Genomic DNA, 12330 nt, shown 5'->3' with positions numbered 1-12330 from the left:
AAGTTTCTAAGGCCCAAGCCCAATAAATTTGCCGAGTTGACTAAACCCGAAGTGGGGAACTCGCGTTAAGCCGAGCTCAGTTCTCGCATTCTAAAGAGAAAGGTTTGATCAGTCTAAAAATCTCGAAAGCATAACCACAAGGCCACAAAAGGTTAAAAGCGGACTTTGCAAACCCGCACATAATTTTAACCAAACCCCCTTGGGGTCATAATCTAGAAAGGTTTAAAAGCCTCCTCAGGCAAATATCTTGTTCAAAAGAAATGATAAAGCCTCCTTAGGCAAAAACAAGTTCGAAATTAAGTTTTGAAATAAAAGGGACAATCCCCAATTTAAAGTGGACACAGCCACTACGGGTTAACGTCCACCTCGGAATCCGTCTCAACTATCAAAGTTTCATCCACCTCCTTGGCTGGTGCCTGGTCAGGCGAAGCTCCTGGTCTGCTTTCCACGGTACAACCATCCGTCGGGGTGACCTCCGGTGTGGCTAGAACTTCGGGAGGGGCGGCATCTTCCCCCTCACTTGAGCCTAGGAAGGATAGTTCCAGTCAACAAAGAAATATATATATGATAGGGCAAGAAAGAAATAGTAAGTATCAAGAGCTGGAGATTACCTGCCCATTCTAGACCCGATTCACTTGGGGGAGGTGATTCAGTAAAAAATTCCTCGAAGTGCTGTGGGTTGAAGGTTAAAGCGGGAAGAGCTGCCAAGCGACTCCGTTTTTCAGTTAAATTAGCGGTCAATTCTGATCTTTCTTGCGCTTCGGAGAAATCTTTGTCATGGATCTGATCCAACAAGATCAGGTTGCTCTCGTGCTCTTTGATGTCAGATTCTAGATCTGACATAGATTTCTTAGTGTGGATGAAGCGGATAGCCCCTTGGATCAATTCTATCCCGCGTCCCTTGACCTCTTTTCTGGCCGTCGATGCTAACCTTGCTAACTCGGAATCACGCAACTTGGCGATCGCCTGGTACTTCGGGTGAAGCTCGGTAAGTTGGTTGTTCAGGGTATCGGCGGATGATTCAGACACATGAAGTCTACCCTGAACACCAGAAAGTTCATCCTGGAGCTTGTAATTCCGGTCGTACTGGTCCTGCAGCTCCCCCTTTATCTTCGCAAGCTCGGATGATAGACCATCAACCTTGTCCTCCAGATCATGCTTGGAGTCGGTAGAAGAACGGAGGTCAGCCTCGAGATTAGAAAACTTGCTCTTCCACGTGTCAATCTCCTTCTCCCGACCAATGACCAACCCTTCGTAATGTTCAATTATGTCATTGAGCTCGCTGTTAGCCTGATATTACACATAAAACCGGAATGACGGATCAGTTCAAAGAATGACAGTGAAGTCAGAAAAATGAAGCGGAACTAACCCGAGATGAATGGTGAGCATGGAGTAGGTATCGTTCACGAATTGCAGAGCGCCACTTGTTGAACTCCGGCAGGATCGCACCTGATCGGGTTTTGAAGCACCGAAAAACGTTACCCTCTTTCTCCATGGCTACGAAAGCAAAAGAGGAAAGGTCTTAGAAATTCAAAATAAGTACAAGAAGAAAAGAAAAGAATGCATGTATATCGTCATACCTGAGAGCGATTTGATCTGAGGAACAAGAGCAGGCTTTGACTTCGGAGAGTCATCTCGAGACTCAGAACTTTCCTTCTGAGAAGCTACACCCAGGTTCGTCTTCTCGCCACTACGTTGAGAAGAAGAGGACATATCGACAGGACGAGGAGGACCCATTGGTTCAGTAGGAGGGGACGATCGAGGAGAACGGTCAGTCCGAGCCCTTGACTTCTTTCTTCGTGGAGAAGAACCACTACGGGATGACCTATCCCTCTTTTTGCGAATTAAATCCTTAAGCGGTTCGTTGCTAAAGTCATCTCGGGAAGAACGAGGAGAGTCACGGTTAGGAGATTGGAGCCTCCGGGAAGGACGATCATCATGACGTTCACGTCGAGGTGTCAATCTGAAAACGGCGACGGATCTGGCTCCTTCAGTGCTACCGTCGTCAACCAATAAAGTTTTGCTATAATCTTTTTTGTCAATAGCGGTCGCAAGGAACGCCTTGTTCTCATCACAAACCTCAGCCATCGGCTTGGAAATCATTTTTCGCTGGGCAGTGAGAGCCCGAGCTGACATTCCCTGGGTTGAGGGAGGAGGCGGAAGACGATGAAGTTGATTGGGAGGGCTCATCCTGAGTTTTCGATTGGCTTCTATGAACCGTTCGAGAGTGAAAGAATTCCAAAGGGTTTCCCCTTCGAGGATTATTTTGAAGAAGCCAATGAATTCGTCAGTTGGTAAAGTCAGAGCGACGAAGGCTGCGAAGTGAAAATAACAAGTTTAATCAATAGGAATAATAAAATTGGAGGAATGTGTGCGACCTAATTTCTACCAGGTTTCGCGGACCACTTCGATGGGAGTAAATCTGATAGATTTCCAATCGAAGCAGGGGTTTTATTAATCAGGAACCAAGGGTGATGCCAATTTTCATCCTTGTTTGGAAGATTTGAAATGACGTTCCTGTTAGTGTTAGGGTATGCCGAGAAATACCCTGTCTTCTTCGATGAACTTCTCACGCTTAGAAGCTCATTCAGTTCGGGGACCCCTATAATGTATCTGGCTTCCGCCGCTACTGTTATAATTCCGAGTATGGTTCGGAGAAGATTGGGGGTTAATTGAGGAAGAGCGATCTCGAGAACCGCCAAGTACCGAACCAGGGCTTCGGGAAGTGGGAAGGTTAATCCGCAACCCTTGAAATAAATCTCGTACACACAGAAGTAACCATCGCGATGGTTCTCCGGGGATTCTGTGGGGTCCGCTATTTGTGCTTCCACCATAATTTTCGGCGGAATCCGGCAAAGCTCTCTCAACCGTTCGAGGGATTGAAGAGTACAAGTGGATCTATAGTGCGGACCGGCAATATCATTAGGGCGAGTGCACTCGTCATTACTAGAGCGCCTATCGTCGAATGACGGAGATTCGGGTCTTTCAGAATCAGAAGTCATTGGGGAAAATAAAAGGTTCGAGATCCGACGAAGAGAAATTTAGCGAAGGAAAAGAAGAGAGAAGTTTCGAATAAAGTGCAAATGAAAAAGTAAAAGTAGAAAATGATGATGAAAAGAAGTTACCTTACACAAGCTAAATGATGGAACCACCTCGGAAGTTGTGTGGGAAGTGGGGAGGTTTTTCCCGTTTTAATAGTAATTAATTAATATACGGTCATAATGATGACAGATGTCACTCGGGTAAAAATGGCTAGTGCCAAAATTAAAGGAATGATGAGATTTTTGGCGGGAAATCAGAAAGATTCTCGAGCGCGATCTTTGGTCATTTAAGCATTTAAAGTCCTCCGAATTGGAATGGCACTTCGAAGAACTTGGGGGGCTAATTGTTGGTGTCGGATCCCGCACCAGAGGTCCAGGACCAACCAAAGATTGCCACGTAGTCAGGGTAACGGCCCATAAAGGTTAAAACCCATTAAACCCACAAGTCAAAAGAACAACCGAAGTGGTTATCACCATAAGGAGAATCCGAAGTGACTGCACCTCGACACGAGTCCGGAGACGAAGTCATGGTTAAGTCGGTCCAAGGACGTTTGGGCCAAAAAGCGAGGCCCATGAAGATCAGAATCAACTCAAATTCGAACGTTGAGCATTAAAATCAAAGATCAAAACGGAAAAATTTAAGAGAGAATAATTGTATTTAATTAGCCATTTTAAATGTCGTTTTTCTATGTATAAATAAAGGGGCCAATGACCATGTGAAGGGGACCTTTTCCGAGAGCAAGAAATACTATAGCAATTTTTGTAATTCATAAGCTTTTTACATTCTTATTTTTTTTCCCTCAAGAATAATCTTCCCTATTAATAAAAATACTTGAGTGTGTGAATCCGACATCCACACTTACTAGGCTTGAAGTAGATGAGTTAGATAGATTCAAGTATGTTTTCATTTGATTTGGTGCTAGCATTGAGAGCTTTACTTTTATGCGGAAAGTTTTTGTTGTGGATGGTACATTTTTGAAGGGGAAATATTTAGGGACCTTGTTACTAGCTACCACACAAGATGGAAATTTCAATATATTTCCCTTAGCGTTTGCTGTTGTTGATTCAGAGAACGATGAATCTTGGGAATGGTTCTTCAGACAACTAAGCTGTGTTATTCCAGATGATCATAGACTAGCCATTATTTCGGATAAACATAAATCTATTGTAAAAGCTATAGGGACTGTATATCCACAAGCTAGCCGAGGGATTTGCACATACCATCTACACAAACATAAAGCTTAGATTTAGAGGAAGTGAAACATTTGGATTAGTGAAGAAGGCGGCTACAGCTTATCGGTTAGTAGATTTCAATGCAACTTTTGATATTATTAAAGCTTTGTATCCAGACCTGCACAGGTATTTGGTGCGGGCAGACATAACTACGTGGAGTAGGGTTCACTTTCCAGGAAATAGATACAACTTCACAACAAGCAACATTGCTGAATCATTAAACAAAGTATTAAATCCTGCTACAAGGTATCCCATTGTTGAACCGTTAGACGATATAAGATTGATGTTAACTCGATGGTATGCTGCAAGGAGAAAACAGGCTACACTTATGACAAGCCTTCTCACTAAAGGAGTTGAAAAAGCAATAGAGGTATTACATTCCACATAACTTACTTTATTTTAAATTGTTAGCCTTTTTTTTTGATCCATCTATTTTAATTAATGTGTCTTTCCTCCAACAGTCCCGAGTGATTCGCGCTAGTAAGCTAAGTGTTCAGGAGATTGATCCCCATCAATATGAAGTTAGGAGTCTTGCGTCTATGAATGTTGTTAATTTAAAACAGAAGAAGTGTACATGTCGTATGTTTGACCTCGACAAATTGCCTTGCATACATTCGATAGCCGCAGCTGAGTCGGTTCATGTATCAACGATTTCAAAGGCACATCCTTACTATCGCTCAGAATACTTACGCAATGTTTATTCAAAATCTGTAATGCCAAAGGATGAGGCTTGTTCTGTACCTGATTCAGTAACCGGGAAGTTTGTCAATCCACCTTTTGTTAAGGTTCAATATGGGAGGCCGAAGATGTCACAGATTAAAGGTCATTTAGAGGTTGCATCACCGCGCAAAGTACCAAGGAAAGCATATGCTTGTTCTAACTGTGGAAATGTTGGCCACAATCGGCTGTCTTGCAAAGCTTAATACATTTGATGATTTGAACATATCTCTACTGTGTGGTGGACCAATTTGTATGAATACATTTGTTTTCTCTGTGTGATGTTGTTTTCAGTTAAGCAATCCTTAATATCAAAAACAGAGTTGTTACAAAAAACAGAGAACTACAACATAATTGGGAATGCTATTGTTCTTTACACATTTCATGGAACCTATTTACGTAATTAAACACTAAGCAATGCTGACAAACAGTTAAATCCGTTATGTGGTCAAAATAGCATATTGGATACTCTAAGAAATGGATATATCCTGAAAAAACTTTCTGTCCTCCATTACCGATAAATCTGACCTGGCTTTCCACCACATCCGCAATGTCTATCGCATCTTGCAAAGTTTCAAATCTAGCCATAAAAGTTCTTGTAACTATCATACCTTGTTCATAGGAACCACAACAAAGGAGCATAACGGCAAATGCAAACAGAGTGCAGAGGTCAAAATAAGCTACTTCTCCAAGCATCTCCAACGCTTCAACGGATGGGCCAACTTGAGTCAATCAGCGCATAGATTCGATGTATCTAGCAGTCTTATGACCTTCAGCTGCGCATCTTAGCAAGAATGGTCGGTAGATAGATTCTTCTCTACCAAGTGTAGTGTTAAACATGAATTCATCAAGATCTACATCGAGGAGAACTTCACGTCAGTACACAATCTCTTTAAACCTAGGGCCAGCTGAAATGAAAGGACCAAGGTATCGAAATCCCTGACTTCAAATACGTCAGATTATATCTGTTATGAGGGGATTAGGAATGAAACTCATTTTTTCGCCACATGGAGAGTGAGAGCGATATGAACCAACTTTACTTTTATATAATTGCATATAGAAGACAAGATATTAACCTAATGTTGACGTTTTAGTCGACTTACGACGACCAGCTGAGTGAGTACATATTGGGCCATTTTGTAGGGTTAAAATAGTATTGTCTTATTGGGATTTTATTAAAAATAAATAATCCGGCCCATAGAAATCTAAACATGTGCCCTAATTTTTTTAAAGTCTTCCGCTTGGGCGCCAAGAGAACCCGTCGGAACTCCGTCATTTTCGCTTCCGGAACCTCTGCATCTTCTTCTTTGGTTAGTTTGATTCGTATTCGAATATGATAAAATCTTTGGGGGTGTTGTTGTCAGGAAGGGCTTGAGTTAGAGACCGAAAGTATATAACAGCAGAAGAACCGAGGGAAAAGTATCCTTCGACCGGAGCTTCAAATGGTTCTGATGTTGCTGTAAGCGTTCCGACAGAAGCTTCTTTAGATGCGGCTGTAAAAGATCCAGTAGAAGCTTCCAATGCTTCTAAATTGGATCGAATAGAGGATCACATAGAAGGATTAAAAGGAACAGTAGTTGTAGAAGAAATGGAAGAAGTAGCTGATAAAGAGGAAGAGGAAGAAGTACGTAATTCAGAAGAAGTCGAGAGAAACATTGATGCTGAGGATGATGATGATTCCCAACCACTGCCACCAGAGAATATGTTATTCGGTCCAACTGAGTACATCAAGGTCTGTAAGGTAGGAAGTAGATGTCAATTGGGCCAAACAGTGGCAATGATAGAGGGAATTGATGCAAAATTGAAGTAGTTCCGTAATCATGAACAATTTAAGCATATGTTCCACATGCCTAAAGAACCAAATCATATGTTACAAGGCATGTGGATGCTTATGGTTCACACCGCTAAGACGGAGATGGTGAAAGAGTGTTGGTTTGTGGTGAATGGAGTGCCTATAAGGTATTCTATGAAAGAGCACGCGTTGTTGACCGGGTTGGCCTACCATGAGTACCCGAAAAATCTAGAGAATATTGGCAGTTTGAAATTTGTTATGAAGATGTTTGGGAGGTCAGATCAAATCAAAATTAAAGACGTGGAAAAGACGCTGAAAGAGTTTAAGGATTAGGAGTGTGTTTTTATGCAAGGTCCTGAAAGCAGATTCAAAAGGTGATGCAAACATAGAGCAATTACTGTTAAGGATTGTTAATAATGTGGCAGCTTGTGAGACATTCCCGTGGGGACGGTACTCATTTGAGCAGTGTATGGAAGGGATCCGGAGAGTAATGAAGAACATGAAAGGGTCAGTGAAACCAAAAGCTCAAACAAGCTTTTATGGATTCATTACCCCTCTTGAGATAAGTCTTCAAATTATTATGAATTACAATTTTGAATAAATAATAATATAATGTTAAGACAGTGTTATTGTGAATGTGTAGATTCTGACTTTTGAGTGCATTCCACAGCTTCGAAGGAGATTCAGAGAAGCTGTACCCGCAGAGAATGATTATCCGAGAATGTGCAAGCATAGATTTAGTGATAGTTGCATGAAGGGCTTTACTTTGGAAGAAATACATGAAGCTCTAGGAGAAACTACGGTTAGCCTATGGAACCTGACGCTTTATTTGATTTGGTTAGTTTAATCTATCTTCAGTTTGAAGCTATGTTAACTTGACAGGATATTTCAAGTATCTTGGAACCTGATTTAGATGAGAGAAATATGCTATCTCGCCTCTTTGAGAATGATGTTGATGATGGGATTAGATTTATCGATCCAATAGTTGATAGCTGGAGAGAGAGGCTTATCACACAGAAGAATAAGATCTGGTGGGAAAGTCATTACCAAATGGACTTGGATGCAAGACGCAATGCTGATGTCCTTGAAGAAGTTGATGATGTTCCTGTTGCATCTATCCTCTCATTACTGGCCGCGATGGAGAAAGGATTTGACAAGATTGGGGAAAAGCTTGTTGAGATGGACAACAAAATCAACGCTTTAGATATGAGAGTTAAGGGTCTAGACCACTATGTTACAGTTAAGATAGAGAAAGAGCTAGAGAAGGAACGTTGTGAAGATATGTATCCTGGGTCACCAAAAGATTTTGTGCCAAATGTTTATCAGTCAACACAGCGTCAGAGCATGGATTTGGTTATTCACAGTGGAGTTGCTGACCCAAAACCTCTAATTATCCAGCCTTTAAGTGAGTAGTTAGGTACACCGTGTACGTTCAAGTTTGAATTATTTGCAACTGTTCTTACTTAGTGATTGTCTCCATATTTGTGAAGGTGATGGGGAGTAGGGGTCTGTGAAAGAGCAGGAGACTAAGAAGAAGAAGACAAGGAACCAGAAGAGGAAGCATTGTGGGCCGACAATCGAAACAGGGAAAAAGCGACCAACGAGGGATTCCAAGTTTAAGGAGGAGCCGTATACAACAGATGGCAAAGGCCAGAAAGGGAAGGGGCAGAAGGGTAAGAGAAGACAAAAGAAATAGGATGGGATTGTTGCTTATTGTTAATTTCCATTCACATTTGCTTTGCCTCCAAAATACTTTCATAACTCTGGACCGATTTTTTGTTCTGTCTTGATGATACCTAAAAGGTAATTTGGGTAATTTGAAACGCTTTATTTGATGTTCAATTACTTATGAAGTTTGGGTCTAGGATTCACAAAAATAGTGTATATTACAATATAATGCAGCTGGTCCAACTGAAATATAATAGAAGTTAGAGTATAAAATTAGTCATAATTGACCCGGTTTTACCTGGGACTAACTTTGCCATTGAAATACAAATTGTAATTTTACGGATTCTCTCGTTTCGAATAAATAAGAAGAAGATGTAGGAGATTTAAGCAAAATTGAGTATATTGGGGAGAGAAGAGATACTACAAATTGACAGAATAAATAAAACAATTCTTTTTTTGGGGGTGGCCCTAGAATCAGTTCTAGTGTGAACACGACAATTTATACATTGTGGGGTCCCTGACAACTATATATTGTACATAGTTGTATCTAGATGTCTTGTTGTCCTCATTCCTTCATAGTTGAACAAAATGAGATTTGGTTATTTTGAAGTTGAACATTGGAATCCAAACTATTAATCTACTTGGTCACATTAATTTTCACATTATATCCGTTTTTAAGAAGTTTTTATAGGAATTAGTTTCACTATATCATTGTTTCACTTCTTTTTGCATCAATAAAGGTAACCATGCCCTAATATTTCCTTGTTACACAAATGAAAATAATATATATATATATATATATATATTTATTAGATTATAGATTATATATTTAATATACAACTGAATATACTTTTAAGATTTTCTAAATCTTTAACTTGAGATAAATATATCAAATCTATTGAGATAAATGATTTTCCAAGTTCAATGCTAATGTCAGCCAATAAGTAATCATCACTTATAGATAATAATGAAATTTCCACGTCTTTTAAGACTCAAACGTTTCATATTTCATATAACTGCAACATCTCTTCTTCGTCCCTGTTCACTATCTTCCCTACATATATTTCAAAATTTCTCTTTGCTTCTCCACGGAAACCCTAAATCATCAAACATTTTATGTAAAATCTAAAAGTTTCTCTAACCATGGAACCTCATCACTACCTATCTGATTTGAATGTTCACTCAACAAGATGGTTGGTCCATGTTAAGATCTTAAGCATGTGGAAAGAACCGCTGGTGAATGGTAGGGTTGAGACCAGAATAATCTTGGCCGACGAAAAGGTATAAAATTACATGACTATGGATTGTCTACTTTCTCTTTTATACAGATAGTTTCTTTGGTTATGAAAAACTCATGCATGGAATTTATTATGACTTTAGGCAAATAGGATCGACGCAAATATTCCAAATCGCTATTACAACTTGAATTTTCAGGCTGTACTTAAACCAGGCTTATGGTTTTGCCTGTCTGACTTTGAGGTTCTGCGTGCTCAATAGAAGAAAACCAGATATTGTTGCTTCCCAGTTGTAATCAAGTGCATCGCTTACACTACTATGTAGCCTATTAGTGTTGAATGCCCTTAAAATTTCTATGATTTTGTTTATCCAGAGACTGTTGAGTTTGCCCAGGAAGAGGAGAAAGAGTTTGTGACTGGTAAGGGATTTTCTTCTCTTATAGTCAATGTTAGATAATATAAATCTTACTGAACTCTGTTTTTCTGTTTATATCATATACTTAGACGCTATTGGTGTTGTCAAGGCTGTGACAACTATAAGAAAGTTTCCTTATGTCTGTCGTCTGGGAGGGACAGATTATGAGTCTAGCTATGTGGCGTTCAAGTTAGTGGACCTTGAGTAAGTTTCACTTCTATTAAGTTTGTATCATGTGTTGTTACTTATCCTATCATCTGCAATTTTTTTTAACATAAAAGTATTGTTTGAACACCCTATAGGGGTAAGGAGATCAAGTGTTGTGCTGTTTGGAAGTGTTGTGAGTTGTTTGTAACCAAATATGCTCAACAGATCAGTTCGGTTACTTACAACTATCAGCCTATAGTTGCTGTTCTCCGAGCTGGAGAATCTCAGAGGTTTTTGGTAAGTTTTCCTTCAGAACTTTCAAACTGTAGGTTTATTATTTAAAGGCAGCAAATTGCATTTTTATATCTGTCTACTTGATCCTTGAACTAACTAAACTAAGTACCGATAAGTTTCTTTGTACTTAACTAGACAGCATTTACAAAATGTTTTAATGAGTGAAAATGGTCGTTCCCGTCTCTACCTAAATCCAAGGTTGCCTGATGTAGATATCCCAAGATACATGTAAGTTTCTATTACACATATGAACATTAGACAGATACATTTATCACCTACGGTTCACTAACATTTTGTTTATATGTCTACAGTCTTGATTTCACTGAGAAGCAACGAGAGGATGCTGAGGATGTGATGGTGGAGGTGGTTGAAGAGAACTAGTAGAAGAAGAAGGTGTTTGGTGGAGGACCTATATCTTCTGCCTTAATGTTAGGGTTTTTCTATTTCATGTTTAGGATTGAACTCTGTTTATTAAAAAATTTTTTGAAACAATTGTTACTATATTTTAATATAACGCAAATTGAGTATATTGGTGAGAGAAGAGATACTACAAATTGACGGAAATCATAAAACATTTCTTTATTTATATGTGTGGTCACGGATTCAGTTCTGGTCGTGTCAAACAAGTGTGAACACGACAATTTCTATTTTGTGGGGTCCCTGACAACTATATATTGTACATAGTTGTATCTAGATGTCTTGTTGTCCTCATTCCTTCATAGTTGAACAAAATGATATTTGGTTATTTTGAAGTTGAACCTTGAAATCCAAACTATTAATCTAGTTGGTCACATTAACTTCCATATTATATCCGTTTTTAATTAGTTTTGATAGGAAAATATCTACTATATCATTGTTTCACTTCTTTTTGCATCAATATAAGTGTAATCATGAACTAGTATTCCCTTGTTACACAAAGAGTGATTTTTGTAAAAAAAAAGTTAATGATCATATGAAAATAATAAATATTTATATATATATATATATTACATTATATATTATATATTAGATGATCTAAATTTAAAGATTAAAATGTTATTAACGTTAAAGATTTAAAGTATATATTATCTTTTAAAGATTTAAATTACATATATAATTTAAAATTTAAACTCCTCTACTTTGTGCTAGGTCAACCAGGAACATACGTCATACAAATAAACATGGTAAACTAAGTACTTGACCCTATCGAACCAAAGATTTATACGGTTGCGAAGTTAAAGACATATATTACAAAGTAGTCTTAGTTGTCCCGGTTAAACCAGATACACAACCTCACAATTGTCCTAGTTGAACCACGAAATCCCGGATATCTTATTGGGCTTTTAATAATGTATTAGTCTATTAATTAATTGTACGCCACAATATGACCCGGCCCGTTTACGGCATAAACCATTCATAATAAGGTGAGTATAACTGCAGAGACAACCGAAACGTCAAGTATTCAGTTTCTAAAAAAACAAAAAAAAAAACAACAACCCTGAGACGGTGGTTACTGTTCTTTGCCGGAAACACCATGGATCGAAGCACTATTTATCATTCTTCCTCTGCACCGAATTCTCCTGCTTCTGAACCAAGTTCTCCCATGCCGCCTGATTCTCCCAAATTTGAAATGGAGCGGTTTCATCGGTGGATTGGGCGTTCACAGCCAGAAGTGGGATTCCCTCTGTCCTCTCTCACGTCTCCAAGTGTTCAGCCTATCTACCCCTGGGATAGAGTCCCAATCAACGGGAATGGACCTGAGTTTTAGCCGGCAGGAAGAGATTTTGTCCCTGGAAAAATAACTTATCC

At 39.2% G+C, this 12330-nt stretch overlaps 1 protein-coding gene across 1 annotated transcript; it reads right to left on the bottom strand.

Moving 5' to 3' along the window:
- Positions 1 to 347: 347 nt before the first annotated feature.
- LOC110227400 (meiosis-specific protein ASY2-like) lies at positions 348 to 3002 on the bottom strand. Its single transcript, XM_021021492.1, has 6 exons — positions 2390 to 3002; positions 1695 to 2315; positions 1581 to 1634; positions 1415 to 1497; positions 612 to 1290; positions 348 to 526 (listed from the first exon to the last, which is right to left on the bottom strand). Exons 1-6 carry the CDS (start codon positions 3000 to 3002, stop codon positions 348 to 350), a joined length of 2229 nt encoding a protein of 742 aa, XP_020877151.1.
- Between the last annotated feature and the right edge of the window lie 9328 nt (positions 3003 to 12330).

The sequence above is a fragment of the Arabidopsis lyrata genome, assembly GCF_000004255.2.
Source record: "Arabidopsis lyrata subsp. lyrata unplaced genomic scaffold ARALYscaffold_6, whole genome shotgun sequence".
NCBI classification, from domain to species: Eukaryota; Viridiplantae; Streptophyta; class Magnoliopsida; order Brassicales; family Brassicaceae; genus Arabidopsis; species Arabidopsis lyrata.
Note: the sequence above shows the minus strand (reverse complement) of the source record. Positions and strands in the feature narration are given on the sequence as shown.

Coding starts and splice junctions, on each gene's coding strand:
- LOC110227400 (XM_021021492.1), bottom strand. CDS start 3,002: ATGACTTCTGATTCTGAAAGACCCGAATCTCCGTCATTCGACGATAGG. Junction 2,316..2,389: donor GAAGTGGTCCGCGAAACCTG/GTAGAAATTAGG, acceptor TTCACTTCGCAG/CCTTCGTCGCTCTGACTTTA. Junction 1,498..1,580: donor TCAGATCAAATCGCTCTCAG/GTATGACGATAT, acceptor TTGCTTTCGTAG/CCATGGAGAAAGAGGGTAAC.